The following is a 25,227-nucleotide window of genomic DNA, read 5'->3' as shown; positions in this document are numbered from 1 at the left end:
ACAGGAATTACAGAGGAGATGCTAACTTTTGCACACGACTGTATCCGAGTTGAATTTTTACACAATTCTGTCGAGTTGTTCACATAATGATTAAGTCACAGTGAAACTTAAAATAGACGTTTAATTAAAAAGAGAGTTCACAGGGGGAGGCAAGAGTGCGTTAACTACTGCCCCCCTCCACACACACACACACACACACACACACACACACACACACACACACACACACACACACACACACACACACACACACACACACACACACACACACACACAATCAAAGGCAAACCCACTCTGTTTCTGTTCACAACATATAAAGATAAGTATTTTACCTCAAAACTAACATCATTTTCACAATAAAATACATCACTTACAAGTGTTGCAAAAAAAAAATAAAAAAATTCCAAAACACATCTTTGTCTTATTGTTTAATTGGAAACCAACATGAAAGTATAACCTTGAAGAAAATCCTCCAAAACGCAGCCAGCATTTATAAACAGTTCACCGACGGGGAATGTGTAATAATCTACATCTAGGAAACAATTTTACATTACAAAAAAAAAGAAGGGACTGCTTTAAAAACATCACTCTTCTCAACACTTGTTAAAAAAGAAAAAAAAAAGCTCAGGAGTTAAAGAAATGGTTTGAAACCAGGGCTGGAATATACAAGGGCAGCGTCGGCTGTGGCGTCCCGTTCTCCGCATCACGATGACATAGTCAAAGTGTTTTTTCTCTTGGAGTCCCGTCGCGGGAAAGGAACGAAGCTCTTCACCTCTTTGAAACATAATCCTGCGAGAAAACAGACAGTTTAGTTCCCGTTTTACCAGATAGAGACATGTTCATCAGTTCTGTTCCTTTCCCAGCAGCACGACAGCAGACAGAGCGGTTAAAACGTTTCTACATGATGTGGTAGAGCAGAACATAAAGAAAAGCTTGTCTTCTTGACCTTGTCCACTTTAAAGATAATGTTATTTATAACTCTGATATATACCATGTATATACTCTGATGAAACACTCTACAAAAGGCCTGATGCCATAAACACATAAACTGAGTTTATTCATGGTCATGACTTCAGACATGGTGATATTTCCTTGTATGAACCCGTTACATTTTATCCAGTTTATTTTTGAATTTCAGACCTGAAACATATTCCGCACAAAAGCAATATCCATAAAAGGTGTGTCAGAAAACAATTCAACTGCTTGCAAAAGGTTGCACAAAGAAAAACTGCATTTTCAGCTGTATATTGCATCATATCATGAAAGGATTCAATGAATTTGGGGGAATTTAAGTGAGAAAACCAAGCTGAGATTTTGCAGCAACATACTTGAAGATGACGTCTTCCGACACACAATGATGGCAATCCACATTTTACCGGCACGACAAAAGGTACGATAGTGGACCGTATCTCAGTGGGGTTTTTGTAGTCTGTGGTGACGACTTGAGGTGCATTTACACTACAGACACACACACACACACACACCCCATCCAGCAAAGAGTCTAGAAATCCACCGAGTTTCATTTTTACTGTTGAGTCTTGGTGGTGACCTTTCCATTCCACACACACACACACACACACACACACACACACACACACACACACACACACACACACACACACACACACACACACACACACACACACACACACACACACACACACACACACACACACACACACACACACACACACACACACACACACACAAGCACGAGTGAGAGGCTCAGTTTCTTATCCGAGGACACTCCAAGGCCGCGGATCGCAGCTCTCCAGCTGCTGGAGCCGCAGCCGCAACATCTTCTCCATGAAGGACGTGCTGAAGTGGCCCTGCCAGCAGTCCTGGCCTCCCTAATGTGTGGAAAACCTCAAAGCAAGCAAAACTAAGCCACGGCAATGTTGTCCTTCCTGTACTGTAGTACGTCCTTAACTCCTTTACACCTAAAATGTCTTTCTGGACTTTTTTTTTAGTGCTTATTTTAACCAGAAAATGGCCAGAAAATGTCCGGTGATGAGTCGCTTTTAGTTGTTTATACAGAATATACGTAGAACTTTCATTATCTGGCAGTTGTTTTGTTTGTTGTTTTGTTTTTAAGTCTGATGACACCACCCACGACTCTTTATGTCAAACCATTCAAAAGTTATGGCAGAAAATAGGAACTATCAAATATGGACCAATCAGATGAAGGAGGGGCACGCTTTTTGACGTCTATCGTCTCCATGGTAATGCTTTTGACTGAGAAAAGTAATGCGCATCGTCGCAGGATCGGGACGCACATTTTAACGTATAACACACCTGGGTGTACGTTACGGTTCGGGCGAAGAAGCGGCCGAAGAAATGGCATAAATTGCGCCAAAATTACACGATTAATTCAAAATGGCTGACTTCCTGTTCGCTTTTGGCCATGGCGCCAAGAGACTTTTCTTTAAGTTGCGACATGATACAGGTGTGGCCATTAGGCCACGCCCATTAATGCAAACCATCAAATATCAAATTTTTCGCCAGGCCTGACTTGCGTGCAAAATTTGGTGACTTTTGGGGCACGTTTAGGGGGGCAAAAAGGCCCTCATTTCATCAGAAGAAAAACGAGAAAAACGAGAAAAATTTTAATTCCTACAGATACAATAGGGCGTTCGCACTGTAAGTGCTCGGGGCCTAATTAAGGAGTAAACTCCCCCACCCTCTCCTGGAATATGTTGCTGGTCTGAAATGCAAAAATGCTTTTATATTAAACAGATGACAAAAAACCTGCAAAAATAATGCACATTGTCTGCTTTCTCCATTTTCTTCCAACTTTTTAGCATCGCATAATAACATCCTGCTGAAATTCAACGATGAATAACATTTCAGCCCCCGACCCCCAACCCTCCACTCACGCTTCCACTCGTCCAGGGACAGCGTGGCGTTGTCGCGGCTGTCGTCGTACGGCACGGGCTCGGGAAAGTCGTCCGCGTCCCGTAAGCTGTCGAAGTACTGGTGCTCCAGAGCCAGCTCGGCTGTGGGCCTCTCGTCCCCGTCCAGGACCAGCATCTTCTCCAGGATATCGATACCTGCAGACGACCAGCGGCACGAGAAAAGTTCAGGCTCGGCCCGTCAGGAACCTCTGGGCTTCATCCAGAGGAGCCTGTGCAGACGCCCCAGACCTACAAGGCTCCTGCACCATTTCCATTTGTGAGATATTGAACAAAACAGCATAGTTGATATACTTTTAAGAGAAATGTGTTCTTGTACATCACACCATCGCCGGTGTTTGTCTAACACATTAATCAAAGTGCTCCTGGATTTTCTCATAACGTGTCATTTTGTCATCAAAATGGACAGAAAAGCACGTCTGAAAGGAGCCGAGGAGCGATAGATGCTCGAAACGCTCACTGTTTCGCATTTCCTTCTCAACTCCTTTATGAAAAAAAAAGACACAAAAAGCCTCAATTACATCTGTCAATTCAGAGAGGCTCAAAAGACATCACATGGAGCTTTTACCCTGGTTTGTGTCACCGGCTCGTCGGAGAAGATAAATGAAAAGCTTTCATGGAAAGAGAGCAGGCGGAGTTATTATTAGCATCCTGAGTCAGAAACAATTTCAACTGACATTATATAAAAAAATCTTCTGTGGTGATCCGGCAGAAAATCGTGCTTTTGGATGAAGCATGAATTGTGGGAGAGGGGAAAAGGACTTTCTGGTGGCTGAACTCACCCTTCACACTGGCTCTGGGAAACAACGTGGAGAAGTCTTTCCTGGGGTAGCGGGGAAGCGCTTTGATGTAACTCTTGGCCTGTTTTACAAATCAAAAGATGGACATGAAGAAAGGGAGTAGTTAGTGTTCGCACCCCGTCAATCCTCATCCTGCTGATGAGGATTTTGGCAGCTCTTGGAACAACACTACTAAGATATGCTACAGTGTATGTACACTTGAATTTGTCAAGATGACCCCAACGGCTATAGATGTTTCAAATAAAATCTGACATTGTAGATAGATAGTTAGATAGAGGATAGATGACGACTTTATTCATCCCCAATAGGAAATTTTGTTGTAATAGCAGTCTGGTATAAATACAATAGAAAAAAAGAATAAAAAAAAAAACTGAGGTAGAAAAGAAAGCACATTCGAAAAACACAAGATAAATAAATAGGTAGCATATATTGTACATATAAACATGGCTCAAGAAGTACGGAGATTTGTGTTTTGGACATTATTTCTTTGTTTTTGTAATGATGCTTCTTGGTAATAAACCTCACACAGCTGGAAAGCCTGTTTATTTCCCTTTTAAATGGCGACACATCTGTAATGAACCTGCATTTGTGGGAGGAACAGCAGAGCTGAGTAAAGTTTCAAACTACAAACCCAAACGGAGGAGCCAAGGCGGCCAGAATTAGCAGCAGCAGAATATGAAATATATTTATCGGCCAATACTTAAGGCCCTCCGAAAAATTTAAGTTTGAAGCAGATATTTAAAGGTATCAGGAGATGTTGTAATCCTGAATGCATCAAACGAAGAGGTCCTTAAGCTCTAACTTTAATTGCAATTGTAGTTGAATTATTGCCTGCATCTATCAGCAGAGTGAAGTTCAATAAGATTGTAATAATATAAAAACCCTCATGAAGCTCCTGTCAACTCAACTCTATTTTATTGATGATGAAGCACTTTAAAACAACAGAGTTGGCCAAAGAGCTGAAGGCCAAGTGAATTAAGATGAATGAAAACAAATCGATAGAAGTACAAGATTGAAAGAAATTACAGTTTGGAACAAAAAAGTCAACGTCTCACAACTGGATTAAAAGCAAGAGGATGAAAAGGTCAAACGTAACTGAAACAGGAGCCTGTCTGGGATTAGAAACATAACAACATAACATATGATGAGTCTATAAGAGAATATAAGAGTCAGTCAGCCTGCCAAAATCTAAACGCAGATAAAACTGTTAATAAATAATATTAATAATAATATAAATACATAAACAAGAGTCAGCCTGTCTGATGGACGGAGGCAGCACCGATCACCGTCTTCTTCCTCTTTGGGATGAAAAGCGACTGATCTGGCAACCCGAGAGGAAGTGAGGTCACGAGTGGCTGCAGCAGGTTGGACAGATACTGCGGGGGCAAGGCCCCCAACACATTCAGAAGCAACTAGAGGAAATTAACTTGGACCAGAGACATGATACCAAAACTGGGGTGATGTGCTCACGTTTTTTAGTGTTTTTTTTAATTGAAAAATGAAAAGCCGAGCTGCAGCCATGAAACGATAACGCTGGGGATCGTGGCTCGTGATTAGATTAGATGGATGGATAGCTGGCTGGATGGATGGATGGATGGATGGATGGATGGATGGATGGATGGATGGATGGATGGATGGATGGATGGATGGATGGATGGATGGATGGATGGATGGATGGATGGACTTCTTATTCAAACAGCAGCACAGAAGCCAAACCAGTGTGGAAAAATGTTTAAAATGATAAATAAAACCAGTGTTTCACCAGAAAAAGAGAAAAATCTCAGTAGAAAAGTGAAGACGATGCCGAGGTGCAGACCTACCTCCGGACTGTCCAGCTTCTGAACGAACTCGGGTCCAGGAACTCCGGTCACCTTCATGATCTGAGTGAGCTGGTCCATGTCTGCTCGTGGGGGGTTAAAGTCAAACCTGAGCTTGTTGTTACAGCACACTCATGAGCAGGCGATTGCACGGCTTTCAAGCAGGCCGATAACGACAAGGGTAAAAAGGAAAAACGGTGGCGGATTTATGAGAAGGTGACAGTTTTACTCGCACGCCGTTTACTGCAATTGGCTTCTCTGTTCCACTTTGCGCTCTATTTATAGCCGTCGCATGAAAAAAAAAAAGAACAAAAAAAACAATGTCCTTGTTTGATTAAGACCCCATCCATTTCCTTTATCACCGCAGCGGTTTGATAACGTAATCTCGGAAACTCAGACATTTGGCACAAAACGAGACCGAGGCGCATGAAAGGATACAGTCTTTCCCCTTGAAGAGGGTTTTCCCGTTGATCATTTCTGCCATGATGCAGCCCACAGACCAGATGTCCACTGGAAGAAGCAAACAGGATCATTGGTGAGAACCCAAACACGCAACATGTCAGCATTTTGAGAGACGCAGGCGGCATAAATGAGGAAGGTGGCATTTAAAACAAAACAAGAACAGCACAGGTCGGTTCTCGTTCTCAACAAAGAGCTCAATTTGTTCCACTAAAACTGCCTTGAACAACCTGCAGGACATGAAAGCAGCATGTCCTGCAGAGACATAAATCAGTCATGCAGAGACACATCTGTCGCTGAGTCTCTGTCAGACCCGTCTGCTTCGCTGCCAGCGGTTCAAGGGCAAAAACTAAATAGAAAGATGCATTTTTGGCTAAAAGACATCCATTTATATTTAAATGCCATTCAGGAACGGACGACACGATAAAACCCACAAAGTACCATGCAGGCTACATTGAAAGCAGAATGTTTTGGTTGTTTTTTTTCCCTCCACATGACAGACGAACAGTCGCAGCTACAGAACCGAAAGCCCAACACCGAGGACGGAGATAAAAATATGTAACAGCCACAGTTGTCTTGCCAGTCTGGGTGTAGTGCATCCAGTTGAGAATAACCTCGGGCGCACGGTACCAACGGGTCACCACGTAGCCGGTCATCTCTGCGTCGGTGCTGCGGGCCAGCCCGAAGTCCAGGATCTGCACCAGAACCAAATACACTCATCACATCTTTCCATTTTCTTTGATTTAATCCAGAATGATGGCGTCTAAAAACGATATAAATGTTTCTCTGGGATCATTGCTGATGTCTTCTCCCTGTGGCATTGTGTTACCACACATTAACCCATGAAACCGGCAAACTGACAAAAGTTTTATAGAGGTAGGCACACAAGCCGATGACAAATTAACTACATTCAACAAGCATCAATAATAAGCATATAATTTAAAAACACACCATTTCTTTATTTTTGGCTCAGTTTTTGTCAAATAAACTGACATTTGTTATTGCTCATGTCTTCTTTTTCACCTGACAATAATAGTATATGAACACCCTGGATTTGACTGGTTTTCTGCTTTAATTTGGCCAAAAAAAAAAAAGTAATTTGAAGTCACAACAATGAAGAACACAACTATAATTTGTTGTGTCTGTATTGAACATATCCAGTTTACTGCACTGCTGGAAAAAGGCTGGTGACATAGAAGTTGGAACGCCGTGTAAAATGGAAATAAAATAAGGAACGCAATGATCTGCATGTTTTATTCCGGATAGATAATGAACAACGAAATAGATGTTGAAACTGAGACATTTTACCACTTCATGGGAAACATAAGCTCCTTTTGTATTTCAACAGGTTTGTCGTGTCGAATCATCCTCTTTAAAAACGTAAAAACTTTAAAAACCTTTAAAGACGGGGGAAGCGAGGAGATTTGGTCTGGACCGCAGACCAGTTCAGCACCCAGACCCTTCTCCTGTGCAGCCACGCTGCTGCGGTAGAGTTGGTTTAGCATCGTCTTGCTGAAATGTGCAAGGCCTTCCGTGTAACAGAAACCGTCTGGATGGGATTGTATCGTTCTAAAACCTGCGTACACCTTTCAGGATTGGCGCTTTTGAACTAAATGCTGACAGCAAGCTGGATGATCGCCTCCTCATCATGGTTTCCAAAAACAAAATTCTAGTTTTGATTCATCTGAAAAGTTTTTTTTAGTTTGGCTCAGACAATTTGAAATGAGCTTTGGTCAAGAGAAGATGGTGGTATTTCCTGGACCGTTAATTCGTGAATTGCATGGTGAACTGTGTTCACAGACGGCGATTTCTGGAGGTTTTCCTGAGTCCATGCAGTGATTTCCATGAGAGAATCATGCAGGACCCTCTGAGGGCCCGGAGAACATGAGCATCCCGTTTTGAGTCTTGTACCCTGCACACAGAGATTCCTCCTGATTCTCTGCATCATTTAATGATATTATACACTGTAGATGGCAGGATCGTCAAAGTCCTAGTACTGCGGTCTTAGTATCACAACTGTTTTGATGCAGCTTGGTAAGCCTCTGCCCATCTAAACATTGGAGGCTCTGCCTCTCTGAAATGCTCATTTTACACCCCAGTCACGCTCCAGACCTGTTGCCAGTTAACTTACTTCACTGACTGCGTTAACATGCAGTCAATAAACCTTTTAAAACGGGAATATTAGCAATAACCCGGTTTTGCACGGCCATGTAAACAACAATAACCCCTTTGAATAACCCGAATTTGCTCTTTTTCCGGTTTTTAAAAACCTGAATATGACCCCTGGGTTACTCCTTTTAAAACCCGAATATTCGGTCTTATAAACGCCAATCGGAATATCCCCATCAAACGGAATATGAATTTGTTTTCTGCACATGCTCTGTTCGCAAGGAATCCTGGTCTTTTGAGTCCAGGAAGTTCTTATAAACACGGAGAAACGCAAGACCACGCCACACTTTTGGAGTTAGGAGGAGACTAATCACTTCATAAATGTAATGAAGGATATGAACATTTTGGCATTTGTAGACGGTAGAAAGTAACGGGATAGCCAGATTTACAAGAAGGTGAGAGAAAAGTTGCGCGAAACAGCATTTGTTTTGAATTTGGATACAGGAAGAAGAAGCGGAAATGGCGGGAATTGCGTCATGACGTTCTCCGCGCGTCGCTGGTTTGATCCAGATATCCCAAATGATTAATTACCATGTAAACGGGGATAACCCTGTTTGCTCACGCATGTAAACGGAATATTCAGAATGTTTCAGTAACCGCAATATTAGCAATAACCTGGATTTTGACTGCATGTAAACGTAGTCACTGTCAAAGGATCCTCAAGTTGTTTTTGAGTTGTGAGGTGCTTTCAATTAAAAAAACGTAATACAGAATCAATAACCCTGAATGTTCAGCTTAAGCACGTTGTGGTTTTCCGTTGCCGTGACTCAGAAAAAAACAGATTTTATGGCAAATTTTTGCAAAAAAACACTTTTGCTTTCCAGTGCACGTACAGTAACAGGTGTTTCTAAATCAACACTGCGCGGGATTAAACCCTCATATCACCTGATTCTGCTGCTCAAGCCGTCGTGCAACGTGAGCACTGGGATGTTTTTCTATCGTAATTATTGACGAGTACGTACCTTCAGTTGGCAGTCTTGAGTAACAGCCAGGTTTCCCGGTTTGAGATCCTGCAAATGCAGAAGGTTGTTTGACACGAATCACAGTGACTCACTTAATGAGATAACAACCAAACGGTTTTCTTCTCACTCACCCAAAAAAAACCCACAAAAACAAAGAAGGCAGCTCACCAGACACTAATTACTAATTCAATATTTAGAATAATGATTTATTATTATTTTTTTCTTCTAAAAAGATTAGTTTAAATCTTCTTTGCTGCAGTGTCCTGGGGGACGAGGCCTCACACCGACAGACAGAACATGAGGAAGGAAGAGTCTGTTGTCTTTAAGCTTGTCACCCTGGAAGAGGTGGTGGAGGAGATGATGCTGCAAAGCTGCTGCTATCACGGACAATCACTCTCACTCCCTCACAAAACACTGGACAAGCTGAGAGCAGCTTCAGCAACGGACTCATCCATCCTCCTGCTCTAAGGAACGATACAGGAAATCCTTCCTACCCGCTGCAATTAACCTATAAAACTGATCCACCTGTCAGAGCCACGACCACATACCTGGGCTGAATCTGCCTGTCACAATGTATCTCAATGGAGAGAATAACATATACATTAAAAAACAAACTCGGGATGTACGAGGAAACCTGGAAACCGTTTAATCAATTCATTAAAAAAAGAGATAAAGGGGTGCTTCTACGGGAGGAAAATGCAGGGCAGGATACCTAAATATCAAAGTAGTGGTGAAGGGGAAGGGTCTTGGAGGGCGATAGCAAAAGTGTAATTTCTGTTTATGTGTTTTGTTTATGTATATCTTTAATTTGCTAGAGGTACCATTGGAATGTACTTACAATACTGTCATATGCTACTTTGTTCTAATTTGGGATCTTATAACAAGAGAGATGTAAAGAGAGAATGGATGTGGGTTGGGAGGGGGGGGGGGGTAAGACTGTTAAGTCAAAAAGTAGTTGTAAAATGTCCTTTATAATAATATCCTGTGTGTGAATAAAAAATCAATAAAGATATTGTTAAAAAAAAAAATTCTGCCTGTCAGCTTCCACTCGGACTCTTGCCAGAGCACCTTACCTATTTATTTATCTTTTTCTTTTTCTTTGTCTTTTTCAAATGTGCTTTCTTTTCTACCTCAGTTTTGTTTGTTTTTCTTGTTTTTTTTAATTTTATTCTATTTTTCTATTGTATTTATACCGGACTGCTATGACAACGAAACTTCCCCTTGGGGATGAATGAAGTCATCATCTCTCATCTCTGTAAATGAGGAGTGAAGATTACATTTGCATAGGTCTCTTGTTCTAATTCAAAGAAGAAAAACAATCAGTTTAATCTTACATTGAATGTTTTTCTTTTTACAGATGTGACGTCTCAGTTCTTGATATCGACGTTTCTGGCTCACAATAAGAAAAAAAAAATGTGAATTCAGAGAAAACAGCTTTTAAAGCAGCACAACGTAACTTTCAGCTTTTGTTGAGTTTGGCGGCTCCTTTGGACAAAAGCGGTAGTGCTTTACCAGTAGTGTGGAAGGGTTCCTACCATCCACCTCAAAGTTACATAGTGCCAGTGAAGGCGATACAGACCCCTCAGACCATGACAGAGGTGTCATTAAACCTGTTGGAAGTTGATGTACCATCACAATGACTCTGGAAATATGATATTAAGGTGGAAAAGTTACATAGTGCTGCTTTAAAACCTTTAACTCACCAATCGGGTTAAAGCCTTCACTACTGAATAACACGATAATGTCGATTCTATCCGTTTATACCGAGGTTTCATGTCGGTAAGTTGGCTTTTACATAATCAAATACACAGACTTGTATACATGTGCCACAAATCACGTTTGAAAGATGCTCAAACTGAGATTGACATTTACCAGGATCCTACTCATTTTAACAACTGGTTGTGATTTTACTCCCGAGCTGAGCTTTTTATTTGCTTTGGGCCGAGCTGGGAGCGATGTGATCCTTGTCTCCTCTGCACACGCTCACACAGATCTGCTCACAGTTCCACATTTTCTTCCCCCAAACAGAAATAAGAGCTTTTAGATGGTTGAGGGACCAGACTAGCTGGGGAAGAGTTAATGCAGCAGACAAACTAGCGACTAACAACGTGGGACTTAGTGAGATCGTTGTTGCCGCTCCAGGCCGACGCCCAACAGGTCTCCAGGCTGGAGAGCAAAGGTGTGTCCTAACACATCGAGACACGCGCTCAGACGTCTGAGCAGTAAACTCACCCGACCTGTCGGGGCGGGTTTGATGTGACTCGCTAATGATGATTAATTAAACTAGCAGCTCAGAGAGCTCCAGAGGAGATGCACAACTAAGTCTGTTACATAAATGATCAAATCTGAATAATACACTTTTTGTCTGTTTTTTTTTTTAAATAATGAAAAAATCATTTCTTCTTCCTTTAACTATGATGGCAGTTTTCTGCATTGAGACGTTGACTTTTACTCACCCTGTGGATGATTCCCGCCTTGTGAATATACTGCAGGGGGGAGAAAACACAGCAGTTAGCAGATATATCAATCCATCCATCCATCCATCCATCCATCCATCCATCCATCCATCCATCCATCCATCCATCCATCCATCCATCCATCCATCCATCTGGGTTGGGGTCAAGCGGAGGCCCAGACCTCCCTCTTCCCTCCATCAGCTCCTCCGGGGAGGATAGCGAGGTATTCCCAGGTCAACCAGCAGATATAATCTCTGTAGCCCGTCCTGGGTCTCCCTCGGGGGTCTCGTCCAGGTTGAACACGCCTGAAGAACCTCACCAAGGAGGCGACCGGTAAATACCTCTAACTAGATGCTCAAACCACCTCAACTGGCTCATATCAGAGCGGAGGCATCCCCCTCCACGGTGATTTTCTAACCTCTACCTACGACACAGTCCATCTATCTTGCAGAGGAAACTCATTTCATCTGCTTGTATTCATGTCCTCATTCATGACGGGGAGTATTGGTGAACCTAAAACTGGTGAACTCCAGCTCCAGCATTGCCCTCTTCACCACAACAGATTAATATACAGCCCACTTCTTCCCCCTAACGAGACCTCTGACGCCTGAACTTCTCCCCCTCAGGGAGGACCTCACTCCCAACCTACAGAGGGCATCCCATTTTTTTTTTTATTTATTTCATTCTTTATTTCATTCAAAGAATAAAACAAACAATTCAATACAAATACAAATGTTCATAAATTGTGAATGAAAAGGGAGCAGAAAGAAGAAGAATCTTATCTAATCTGCCCCTTTTTCCAAGAAATAAAATTTACAAATAACATAAATTAAAATTTAAAAAAAACAACAACTAAGTAAATAAAAAACTAAAATTAAATAAAATTACCACCGTCTATGGGTATGTCAATCAAACTTAACTAACATATTTCATTATATTTACTTAACATACAGGCTTTAATTGTTCTTTTGAATGCAATGTTTGATTTGGATTCTTTGTTTTCTTTGTTCAGATTGTTCCATAAACTGAATCCTTTCACAGAAACACGTTCCATCAATTTTGTCCTGCATCTTGGTTTAAAAAAAATCTCTGTTCCTTTTAAGTTATACTTGCTTTCTCTTTTTTCAAATCTTTTCTGAATGTTGATTGGTAAAGTTTTTTTATGAGCTTTAAACATAATTTGCAGAATACTATAGTCTACTAGTTCATGAAATTTCAACAATTTTAACTGAAGGAATCCTCATCCAACTGAGAACCGTGGGCTCAGACTTGGAGCTTCTGTCCCTCGGTTGCGTCTAGAACTTCGGGTTTGAAAGGTTACGGACAGAATCAGTGCCAAAAAAATCGCGCTGTCGACTCCTACGTTCAATTTGAACATGGGACTGCAGCAACGGACCCTGTATTGCATAATCCCGGAGCACCTTCCGCTGGATGGCTGAAGGCCCACAGAGCTCACGTGGACCGGGTGGATAAACTCCCTCCATGACCACGCACTGCTTGTCCAACGTTTTTATGGAGATTCAGAAACACGTTCCCCCACAGAGCATCGTAGACTAAAAACATCAATAAAATGACTGCACTTCTCTCTGCTGGTTTTCTGAGGACCTGGTAAAGTCTCACCCTGAGTCCGCAGAGCATCTGGTAGACGAGGAACTGGACTTTGTCGTCAGAGAGATGACCCCGCACCTTGGACAGGTCGGTGAACATGTAAGGCATCACCAGATAGCTGAGGAGAGGGAGACGAGAGAGCGATGTTAGCGGCTTAACTCTCACAGCCCGGTGACGCTCTAATCCACGTCTTCTCATGCTTTTGAATGACGAGCTTAAGAGTGTTTGTGCATGTTTAGGTAAACATCAATGGACAGTAATCCGCCTTTTTATTCGTAGCTCCTACCCTGTGCCGGTAGCAGTCTGTCTAAAAACCTTCGGCTTTAATTTTATTCCCTTATATTTACAGAAGAAAAGAAAAAACACACACGCACCATCAGGTAAACGTCCCTGATCGGAGGTGTTATTTTTCATCTAGTCATTCGTTCTGATTGTAAAATCAGCAATATACGATTTTCCTGCAGTATTGCAATTTAATATTCAACCTTTTTTTAAATTTTTCAATAAAACATAAAAGATGATTTTAATACTAACATCATATACGTTCAGTGGAAAATGTTCTTCCAAAGACTCAGCATCTTTGTTTCAGGTCTTGCATATTTGAATTTAGTCAGTAAATATAACATACAGACTATTATTAATAATAATAATAATAATAATAATAATAATAATAATAATAATAATAATAATAATAATAATTATAATTATTATAATAATAATAATAATAATAATAATAATAATAATAATAATAATAATAATAATAAAAATAAAACTGTTTCAACCAGATTCCTTCAACACCCCCAACCATGAGATCTACTGTCTAAAAGAAATACAGTTTAAATCTGATATTATTGACGAAGGTTATACAAAGAGTTAATTGGTTATTTAAAAAAAAAAAAAAAAATCTGATTTAGTAAATATTTAATATTGGGACCAATGAAAATTCAGTGAAATTGAACTATATAAACATTTTAACAAATCCAATAATAAAATAAATTGAATGGGTCCCAGAGTTAATTTCGTCTTGGTTTGAGCAGTATCAGTATTGTGGCTCCTGAACTGGTTTTGGTGTCAGGCCTCGTTGATCTAAAACCCGGTGGAAAATAAAATAAAATAAAATTACCGCCGTCTATGGGTATGTCAATCAAACTTAACTAACATATTTCATTATATTTACTTAACATACAGGCTTTAATTGTTCTTTTGAATGTAATGTTTGTAATAATAATAATAATAATAATAATAAAAATAAAACTGTTTCAACCAGATTCCTTCAACACCCCCAACCATGAGATCTACTGTCTAAAAGAAATACAGTTTAAATCTGATATTATTGACGAAGGTCCCAGAGAACTGGTTTTGGTGTCAGGCCTCGTTGATCTAAAACCCGGTGGAACGGTTCTCTGGTTTTTATGAGATTCAGAAACCAATTTGAGCGTTGTGTCTTTTACTGTTGTGGTGATTCAGAAACTAACTTCAATGTCGTCAGAGATCACTCCTGCTCCATTTCAAAGTGGGACAGTTAAACTCATCAAAAGGCTCAAAGACATTTAAAACAGATCTGGTGGTGTTACTCGTCTAAGCGCCTCTTTTCACGTGCACCAGAAAAGTGTCCTGGCTACCAACTTCTTAACCACTTTTTTGGTGTGTTGGAAGATGCTATTATGAGATGTATGCATATTTGCATATTTAGTATGCGCCACGTATAAAAAGGTTCAGGACGATGCATCTGACAACTACAATGGTGGAGTGAAAGCTGTGATTTCACCGCCTGTTCCTGTTGGGAACTAAAAAGCTTCTTCTTCGGTTGTCTCTGATACCTCTGTAGGTTTTGCTGGTTAAACTGGGCTTCAGCTGGTAAACAAATCTACATTTATTGCTGTCTGTGAGTAGGACTGAGGTCGTGATTTGTATTTACGACAGTGTTGGGGCCTGTGATGGAAAGAGACAGAGAAAAAAAACATGGGCAGTGTTGTTTAAAGGCGGGGTAAGTAATTTCTGGAGTCTTTCTCCCACTTACTCCAGTGCTATCTGATAAAACCTCTTACATCCCCCACCTCATGAGAACAAACCCTTCTTCTATCAGTAACTGCCTTGAACGATGTTTTTTGTTGTTTTGGGGGGCAGGCTGCCTCCACTGTTTGTTTCCACTTTACTCAGAAATAAATAAACAGAAATAATAGTGTTTGGAGCCAAAGAAGAAAGATTTAAAGTCAGACTGGATTTTAACAGCCAGATTAATGACTAGGGAAATCAACCTATTATCACCTGAAGAACATATCGAGGATTAAAGGACGCTGCTTCCCGAGTCCTCACTAAAACCAAGAAAGTGGACCATATAACCCCAGGTCTGGCACAGACACAGATCACAGATATATTTAAAAATCCTGCTGATGGTTTATAAATCTCTGATTGGTTTCAGACTAAAATACATCTCTGATCTCCTGGTCCATGATGACCCAACCAGAACCGTCAGGTCAGGTTCAGGGTTACATCTAGAGTTAGAACCAAACAGATGAGGCAGCATTCAGCTTTTATGGTCCTCACTCGTAGGACAAACTCCCAGAATGCATCAGGGCTGAAAACTTTATTTCCTGCTATATTTCAGTAATCTCCCACAATCAGTGCTTAATTTGTCAATGAAGAGGTCCCGGAACATCGAGGGGGTCCCGGGGGGGGGATCCGGGGGGGGGGAAGGCCCCCCCCCCTCCCCCCCCCCCGGGAGATTTTTTCAGCATAATGCATTTAAATGCATCAATCTGGTGCACTTTGGAAAGCTAGAATAACAATAATAGGGTGTCTGCTGCCTTAATTTACCTTGGAAACATATCCTCTCCGGAGCTTCTCTACCCGGCTAAACTTTTATTCTCCCCTCTGTTTGTGTGTGAGCACAGCGTGCACAGCCTCCACCGCTGATTGGCTGTTTCCCGTGCCTGTCTCTGTGTTTAACCAGTCAGACGGAGCTGTGGGCGGGACATTGCTGCAGAGTGCAGTGACTGCAGGCAGAGAGATGCGGCTGCATCAACCCCAAAATAACGCCGTTTTAAATTGTACAAACACAATATTGGTATCGTTGGAAAGGGAAAAATGTCCTCTTAATTTTAGGGGGGCTGAGATCAAATTATGGGGGGCTTCAGCCCGTTTTTTTATTTGTAGTGAGAACATAATCCACAGCAACCGACACAAATCCATTCATGTGTATGTGCTCCCCGGCGCAAGGAGCACATTGATTGTGCTGCAGCTGCACTCATCGCCGCTTGTTGCTTTTCTGATTCGTTTTGAAGAATCATGCAACTCTTCCTTCTTTTTGAAAAAGGACAGTAAATTCAGCTGTCTTTTTGACATGTTTGCGTTGCTCGCTGCTGGCTCCCCAGATCCAGCAAATTTCCAAGTTTTTTTGGTCAGGGGCGTGGTTTGCTGGCCCATCTTTTCATTGCATCAACAAATCTCCGACTCAAATGACGTTAAATCTTTATAAACAACATGAAATGCTTGGGATTTGTTCTGTAAATGAATTTATGCATATTATTATTTTTTATACATTAAAAAAAAAACGTTTTTATATTATTATTGTTTTATATATATACGAGAGGTGCCGGATCTGCCCAAATAAGTCCCGGAACGCAGGGAGGCCAAAATCGAGAGGTGCCGGATCTTGTTCCGGCAGGATCCGGCACAAATTAACCCCTGCCCACAATGCATTGCAACTTTTATTTCTTGCATTTCATCTGTTTTATTATTTTATGACTGATGTCAGTTTATTTTATGTTTTTAGTTCTACTTTTAAAAACTCTTACTTTTTAATGCACGTTTTAATGTTTTGATGTAAAGCACTTTGAACTGTGTTGTACATGAAATGTCAAAAAAACGGCTTTTATAGAACCAGGATAGTGCACAAAGAACTTGTTTTGACCTCACCAGATGAGGAACAAGTCGAGACACTCACTGGATGTGACTTAAGAATGACTTACCCTACATTTAACCCAACTGCATGCTCCAATTTCTGGCAGAATTTACTTTTGCGGGTATTATAACATTAATAATGATAATAACATAATGAATTGGCCTCAAGCAGGCCCCATTGTGAACACCGCCTTCAGCTGTGCACCAAACCTGCAAATCATTATCAGTGCTCTGCCTCTGCTAGAGGGGATTTTCCAAATACTCACAAATCCTGAAAGTCATCCAGCGTCGGCCCAGGTGTGAACACATCCAAAAGTCCTATTACCTGGGTCGAATGAGGGACAGGGCGACAAATACAAACAGATTACAATAAAATAGTTGTAACAGCAAGCCGCCTAGTTAAAAACGCCCCATTGATGGTAAAACACCCCCCCATCACAATCTGTTAAAGGAAGCACAAGCTGCACTGGGGTTACTCACATTTTCATGCTTCATATGTTTGAGCAGTCGGAGCTCTCGATAAGCCCTCTTCGCGAAGATCTCGGACTGGAAGGGCCTGTAAAGTTTCTTGATGGCCACTTTCTCTTGTGTCTTCTCATTTATAGCGGAGCTGTGGTGAGAAATGAAAGAACACGTGAAGGCAGCTGCGCAAGTTTCACGTCCACATCGGTCCTCGGTTTCATTATGATCTCCCTCCTCTGAAGTCGCAGCAGTGAGAAAAACGACAGACGGGTTTATTTTGAGGTTTCAGTCTCACGTAGGGGCTTGAGTGCAGCAGTGAAGATGCAGTCAAATGGAAAGCAGAGTGCTTGTGTGGGGGCTGGGGGGGCTAAGTGGTCTGTTGTTCTCGAGTCTCAGCGCATAAATGTTTGGCAGCTCTCGATGTGCATCCTCGCAGCAATCTGCAGGAAACCAACATGTGGGAGGAGAGCCTCGTTGGACTATTTGGAGCCACATCCACCAACACACGCCACACAGATCCCTTGTGCACGGCGCTGTTGACGACGCCGAAGTACTTCAGGATGTGAGAATCGTTCTGAACGCGGCAGCTGATCCACACCTCCAGACAGCATGTCCAACGAGAACATTTAACTGTTGATCGTGTCACGCTCCGTTATTTACGTTGCATCCTTGGATGACTGCTTTTTTTTGTTAAAGGGATTACAGTTTGGTGAAATATGAAGAAAACCCAGATGGTCTTTTAAAAGGTCAGGCATTTCAAGCTGACCTTTGATGGATCACAACTCCCACACTGTTATGTTTAGTACCTCGGTAAACGTTAACTGGCTCACATCTCATCCTTAAACACTGCAGATATGCCTTTCAGGGCAGAAAATATTAACTTGGAGCATTTAAAATACCTAAACCTTGATTTTGTCTTGCATAGTGAGTGAAAAAGTTTTTCTTTTATTGAGTAAAGATGATTGAAACTGATTACTGCTGATGCTTTGACCCTATTTCTTTATATAAATTGGTCAATCCGTGGGGTCTAGATGAAATGTCTGTAACGTGTTTTGGTCAAAATACAGCCAAAGCTCCATTTACAACCATGTCTTCACACCTCTGTGCACAGCAGTCAGTTTTAAAAGGAGTCGTCACATTTTTGGGATGTGTGCTTTTTGTTTTTGTTGCTTTCAAAGTGGTGTTAAAGCTCTGCAATATCCAGGACTGGATATAACGGCACGTCGACATACCCGGCGTGATCGATTAGGTTATTTCCTCGATGATTTGCTTTAAGTTTGGATGTTGAATGCACAAGTGTGGGTTAGTGTTTGAAAAGAAATAGAAACAAAACCACATCGGCTGCTCTGTCTCAGCTTTTATTTGATGTTGATTTTTATTTTTGGATTTGTCATTTAGTGTCTTGGATGACACATTTGGCATCTGAATGCATTATTTTGCAGAACTTCATCTGTGCCATTTGATTTTATTTTGAAGATTTTTTGTTGAGCAGTGAAATGTTCAATAATTAATATGTTATTAAATGAAAATGTTATTAATGAACATTTTGACATGCATATTATGCACATGGTTACATTCACTGAGCAATGGGAAAGTAATGGATGATTGAAAAATAAACCATTAGACTAAACGAAAAGTTGGTTAACAGATTAGTCTACTAATTGGAAAAATAATCACTATATTAATTATTTATAAAATACCATTATTTATAAAATAATTGTGATATCCAGATGCAGGATAAGCCAAAGCTGTACACAGATTAAAAGGTGGAAAAGCTGAATAAAAACAACCTTGATGACCTTCGTGGATCACGTTTCCAGCCCCCGGCTGCACACAACAAAGCAGCAGGGTTGTGTTATGTCAGTGTTTTTGGTCAACATCATGTTCAAACACCCAAATAATGGTGTCAAATACAGGAAAAGGGACTTATTTTATGGCTTCCCACCTTATCTCTTAAATACAAGTGAGCCTGTGGATACAGGCAGACCGACGAATGTGCACAGATATCATTCAGTTTGCACCATAGTCACATAATCATTAAACGGAACGTGAGAAAACGGTGAATAAGAAAAATGGCGAAGTTCCCCAACCCTGTTCCTCGGTCCTTGTCGGGGGCACACTGCCCTGCACGTTTAAGACGTTTCCCTGCTCCAACACCTGGCTTAAATGAGCGGGCCGTTCGCAGACTTGTGTGGACCTTGATGACGATGGGATGTGATCTAATCAACTGTGTTTGAGCAGAGAAACCTCGGAAACGTGCAGGGCAGTGTTGGGAAATACTGTGGTAAAGAGCTGAAAAGCAATTCCCTGGATGGGTCAAAATTAAGAAAAAAACTCACATTTATATATCGACTTTGCTCAGTGATCTGTTTGCACGGCTGTTTTTAATTTCCTCCAACTCAGAATTACGCAAACAAAACAGTAACTCTTATAAGGCTGCAAGAATAACAGGCATAGTTGCTTTCCACTTCAAGAAACCATTAAAATGTTTGTTTTACACCAACCACGTAGAAGTGAAGGCAGTCACTTTGACACCTAAACAATAAATAAAATGGTTTAAGTTACTGTGCATTTCACAGCCCGATAAGTCAATTAATTGTTTCAATAATCAATAGATTAATTGACTATAAAAACAGTTGTTAGCTGCAGCCCTAGTCTCTTGTTTAGTAATGATGAGTGATATCAGTGCCGGAGCCAGAACTCTCTGGCTAAAGCCAGATTTATACTTCTCCACCAAATAGGGATGGGCATTTTCAGAAGTGTACTCTGGAACATTAACAATCAATTATTGATTCATCTTTATTATTCAACAACTATACAGAATACAGTACACTAGAACCTACTAAAGAACAATGCTAATTCTGTTTTGCAACATTTACCAGACATTAACCATTTCATTTACTGCAAACAAAGTAAAAAGAGCTGAACTAAGGCAGCACGGCCTGGAGTTGCAAGTTAAACCTCTTAACGCAGGAATTCAAAAGCCGCATAAAACATACATTTTATGTCTGCTGATTTTCGTTGAAAAAAAACAGCAAGTCAACAAACGCTGGTTCAGCCGGTACCGACGTTGCAGGGATGAAGGGATGAAGGGATACCGGCGCGCTGACCTTGCCCCAGTGAGCAGGGAAAGTGGGAAGTTGGAAGTGAGGCTCAACCGGCAGGTGATGGTGAGGTAGCTCTGCTGTTAAGGTGCTCCAACAGTCGGTGGTTATAGTAACCAAAACAATATGAACATTTCTTCCTTCTGTTATTTGTACCGACATTCTACTGGACTGGTAATGGTCCAATCGACAGCTGGTTTAATCAAATTGATAAGAAATATCAAAAAGCTTTTCTTTCAATATTTATGGACTGCAGTTCTCCTTCAGTCAATTTGCAGATCTCTTGGGTTATTTTTGTTCAAAACATAACCTTGTTATAATGATTATTACACATGATTAATAGATTTCTGAAGCCTGAAGTGCACCTCTCTCCAAACTGTAAACTGTAAATGTAGCGTAAGGGTGGGCAAAAATATCTATATGGCAATAAATCATGATACTTTCCCAGGCGATTCGTTAACGATATTCCAAATTTGAATATTGATATATTTTTTTTCAAATAATAATAAAATCATGTTTCAGACTGGTTTTAAATCCTGTACGACTTTATTGTATACATGGGCTTAAATAATATTGTTAATGATAATTTCATATGTAAATAATATGAAAACCATATGCAAATACGTTGTAACTTTAGCTTGCATAGAATAAAACGGTATGGATAATTTGAATTACATTTTTTTGACTCAGTTTGTCCTATGAATTATCACAATAATCTGATATACGTGCAACTCAGATTTTAAGATGCATAATGCCTTTTACAATTTTCAGCGAACTATGCATAACAACGCAATATATCGCAAAATTAGGATATCGCTATATCGTATCGTGACTCAAGTATTGTGATGTGTATTAAAACATACACCACGGTCGTGGAGATTGAGATGAAAAGAACCCCCCCACCGGACCGCTACATTGGGGTAATATGCCAACAAGTCCTGAACCAACTCGTCGTTCTTTCTTGTTCTCTCCAACTTCATCAAATGTACTTGTAGCAAAATGTCTCTGGTCCAAATGCTTAAATGATTTGTGGTCAGATGATTTATGTTCACGTGAGAGTGCTGAACGTAATTTCCAAATCCCGATTAGCAGAGACCCCCCCCACCGCCACCACCAAGAGGTTGCTTTTGGCCAACCTGAGTAACTCTCCTGCTACAGGGCCGTTTCTCCCCGCGTAAAGGTTCCTGAAGGCCACTGTTAACCGGGCCGTTCCTGGTAATGGAGACATGTGCAAACGGCCCGGCCCTGAAAAATCTACCCAGAGCTCCTGCTAGTGGAAACATGCCTATTGTTGGTGTAATTACAGAGCAACGCAAACGTAGGTCATAACACAGAGGTGTAAACACTTGTATACGCAGAAGCATAAAGCATAAAGCAGGGTCAACTTTGATGGACGTGAGGTGGGGGTGTGGGGCTTTGTCCAGTAACTATCCAGTCTGTTTTGAACTTTAAAACTCACAAATCTTGCCTGTTTTCCTCTCAAAAGGCTAACAGATTAATGTATTAACAAATATTATGTGCCCTAGTTAACTGTTGCTGTGGGAACTTGCATCCCCCCTCAAACAGAAACTTGCACTAGGCTTAGAAAAAAAAGAAAAAGACCCCTTATTACCTGTAATGTGATACTCATTGTGAAACATGACTACAGGTATCCTGTGCTAACTTGTTAACCAGAGTTTTCTTGGTTGTGTCATCATCTAGCTCAGGGGTCGGCAACCCGCGGCTCTGGAGCCACATGCGGTTCTTTAGCGCCGCCCTAGTGGCTCCTGGAGCTTTTTCAAAAATGTTTGACCTTTTTTTCCTTTTTTTCTTCTTTTTTCTTTTCTTTTTCTTTTCTTTTTCTTTTCTTTTTTTTCTCTTCTTTTTTTCCTATTTTTCTTCCTTTTTCTTTTCCTTTTTAATCTCGACATTTCGACTTTTTTCTCGACATTTCGACTTTTTTCTCAACATTTCGACTTTTTCTCAACATTTCGACTTTTTTCTCGACATTTCAACCTTTTTCTCAACATTTCAACCTTTTTCTCGACATTTCGACTTTTTTCTCGACATTTCGATTTCGACTTTTTTCTCAACATTTCAACTTTTTTCTCGAGATTATACTTCAACATTAATCTCGACATTTCAACCTTTCTCTCGACATTTCAACTTTTTTCTCAACATTTCGACTTTTTTCTCGAGATTTTACTTTCAACATTAATCTCGACATTTCGACTTTTTTCTCGACATTTCGACTTTTTTCTCAACATTACGACTTTTTTTCTCAACATTTCGACATTTTCCTCGAGATTTCAACTTTTTTCTCAACATTTCAACTTTTTTCTCCACATTTCGACTTTTTTTCTCGACATTTCGCCTTTCGCCTTTTGCCTTCATTCTAAGGCTTATACAAGACTTTTCATTTTTTGCGGCTCCAGACATATTTGTTTTTTGTGTTTTTGGTCCAATATGGCTCTTTCAACATTTTGGGTTTCCGACCCCTGACCTAGCTGCTTGATGGGGTGTGCAGGACATCATCCACGCAGACTCACTTGAAATCTCATCTGCAGCCGCCTGCAGCCGCATGCAGCTGCATGCTGCATGCGGCTGCAGCAGCTGCATGCGGCTGCTTGCAGTGGCGCACTGAAGATGAAAGCTGCGCTCAGACTAACACCACCAACACACTTCCCATCCCAGCCTGCACACGCACTTTCCCCGCAGGGACCAGCCTCGGATCGGCCGCCAGTGCACTCACCACACCGAGCCGTACGCGCCGGTGCCGACCTGCTTCAGCCGCTCGTACTTGTCCGGAACTTCCCACACGGTGCTGTTGATCTCCTCTCGGGAGAAGCGCGGCGGAGCCTCCATGCTGAAGATGAGCAGCCAAAAGCGACAGAAAAAACTTCTCCTCCCTCCCACTGGTCGCCTGTCACCCTCTGACAGTAAAGAGAAACGCTGTTCAAGTACGAGAAGTTACATCCCACTTCTGCTTAAAGATTTTCAAAATAATAATAAATTAACAGTGAGGGAAAACCTTCATTTTCAGTCATGAACACTAAAATAATAACATATCAATTAATAAATAAATACATATACACTCACTGGCCCCTTAATAATATTACCTGTTCAGTTGCTTGTCAACACAAATTTAAGTTTAAACCAAATCGTGAAATGGTCGAGCAAGCTGATTGGTGAGTCTCATCTTCATCCAGAATCCCTGTATACTAACCAGTTACAGAGGATAGCTGGCTCGATTTTAAAAGACAACTCCCACCCTCTTAAAGGTGAGTTTCAGCTGCTCCATCAGGTCGGAGCTTCATGGTACCTGCTTGCAAAACCAAACGTTACAAAAACAGCTTTGTACCAGCAGCCATCAGTGCTATGAAGTGAGAGAAACTCCAACATAACGTTGTATTTATGTTTTGTATTGTTTACTTTATCTTGTTTTTATGAAAAGGCACTTTTTTTATCCTTTGGCTTGATTTGAATATTTTAGTATTTTTTATCTACTGATGTTTTAACTTATCTTGCTTCTTATCTTGGGGCCGTCCTTTTTGTTCTTTTAGTCAAAGCACTGTCGTCACTTTATCTTGTGTTGTTGAGTGTATGGTTTTAGATTGTATGTATAATACGAGATGAATCACTCACTGTAAACCAAATTTACCCAAGGGTACAATAAATAAATAATCTAATCTAATCTAATCTAATCTAATCTAATCTAATCTAAATATTGAATCCGCCAATCGCATAGCAGCAACTCATGGTAAACATGGTCAAGAATCAGAATCAGAATCAGGTTTATTGGCCAAGTCATGTCAAACAAGACAGGGAATTTGACTCGGTTATTTTTGCTCACTGTACAGTAAATAGGCAAATAACAGCTCTTATTAACATATATACAATTTAAAAAAAAAGTGAAAGGTGCAGCAGTATGAGGTAGACATGGTTATTGAAAGGTGCATTGTTACAGCATATGATTGCATCAAGAACGTTTTCTGAAGTCCAAACTGAACATCGGGCTGGTCTGAGTATTTCAGAAAATTGCTGAGTTACTAGGATTTTCAAGCTCAACTATCTCTTGAGTTTAGAATAGAATAGAATAGAAGTGATTTATTTCTTTATTTTATTTATTTATTATTTCCAATCACATGGCAGCAACTCAATGCATTTAGGCAAACATGGTAAACATCATCAACAACGCTTCCTGAAGTTCAAACTGAGCCTCAGGTTAGGGAATAATAGTTGTTGGTGCCAGATGGGCTGGTCTGAGTATTTCAGAAATTGCTGAACTACTACAAGCTCAACTATATCTAGAGTTTAGAATAGAAAAAAATAAAATACAATACAATAGAAAAGATTTATTGTCATTATACGCAGTTTACAATGAAATATTGGGTGGAATAATAATAAAAAAAACTGAATAATAACTTTAGTTTGAGGCCATAGTAATCATTGTATTGAGCTTAAATATTTGTTTTGAGACGTTCCAAGTTAATGAAGTAAAGAACTTGACAACATTGTTTTCTATTATTTCAAGAGCAACTGTATACTGTACACAAAGAAGAACCCAGTTTATCATATAAAATGCAATCATAGGTG

At 40.6% G+C, this 25,227-nt stretch overlaps 1 protein-coding gene across 2 annotated transcripts; it reads right to left on the bottom strand.

Annotated features, from left to right (window-relative positions):
- Nucleotides 1–415: 415 nt before the first annotated feature.
- mapk13 (mitogen-activated protein kinase 13) lies at nucleotides 416–23,573 on the bottom strand. 2 transcript variants are annotated; one of them, XM_061736617.1, is made up of 12 exons: nucleotides 23,384–23,573; nucleotides 17,567–17,696; nucleotides 17,353–17,411; nucleotides 13,196–13,301; nucleotides 11,576–11,605; nucleotides 9,120–9,167; nucleotides 6,569–6,683; nucleotides 5,968–6,039; nucleotides 5,533–5,612; nucleotides 3,695–3,773; nucleotides 2,877–3,050; nucleotides 416–789 (listed from the first exon to the last, which is right to left on the bottom strand). In XM_061736617.1, the coding sequence occupies exons 1-12, from the start codon at nucleotides 23,494–23,496 to the stop codon at nucleotides 704–706; spliced, it is 1,092 nt and encodes a 363-aa protein (XP_061592601.1). In that variant the 5' UTR covers nucleotides 23,497–23,573; the 3' UTR covers nucleotides 416–703. The 2 variants fall into 2 exon arrangements, with proteins under 2 accessions (XP_061592601.1, XP_061592602.1); XM_061736618.1 differs by having other exon boundaries at nucleotides 23,413–23,545.
- Nucleotides 23,574–25,227: the final 1,654 nt, after the last annotated feature.

Source organism: Cololabis saira, chromosome 12, assembly GCF_033807715.1.
Source record: "Cololabis saira isolate AMF1-May2022 chromosome 12, fColSai1.1, whole genome shotgun sequence".
Taxonomy (NCBI): domain Eukaryota; kingdom Metazoa; phylum Chordata; class Actinopteri; order Beloniformes; family Belonidae; genus Cololabis; species Cololabis saira.
Note: the sequence above shows the minus strand (reverse complement) of the source record. Positions and strands in the feature narration are given on the sequence as shown.

Coding starts and splice junctions, on each gene's coding strand:
- mapk13 (XM_061736617.1), bottom strand. CDS start 23,496: ATGGAGGCTCCGCCGCGCTTCTCCCGAGAGGAGATCAACAGCACCGTG. Junction 13,302..17,352: donor CTGGATGACTTTCAGGATTT/GTGAGTATTTGG, acceptor CCCTCTCCTCAG/CTATCTGGTGATGCCTTACA. Junction 790..2,876: donor GTCCCTGGACGAGTGGAAGC/GTGAGTGGAGGG, acceptor GTTTTCTCGCAG/GATTATGTTTCAAAGAGGTG.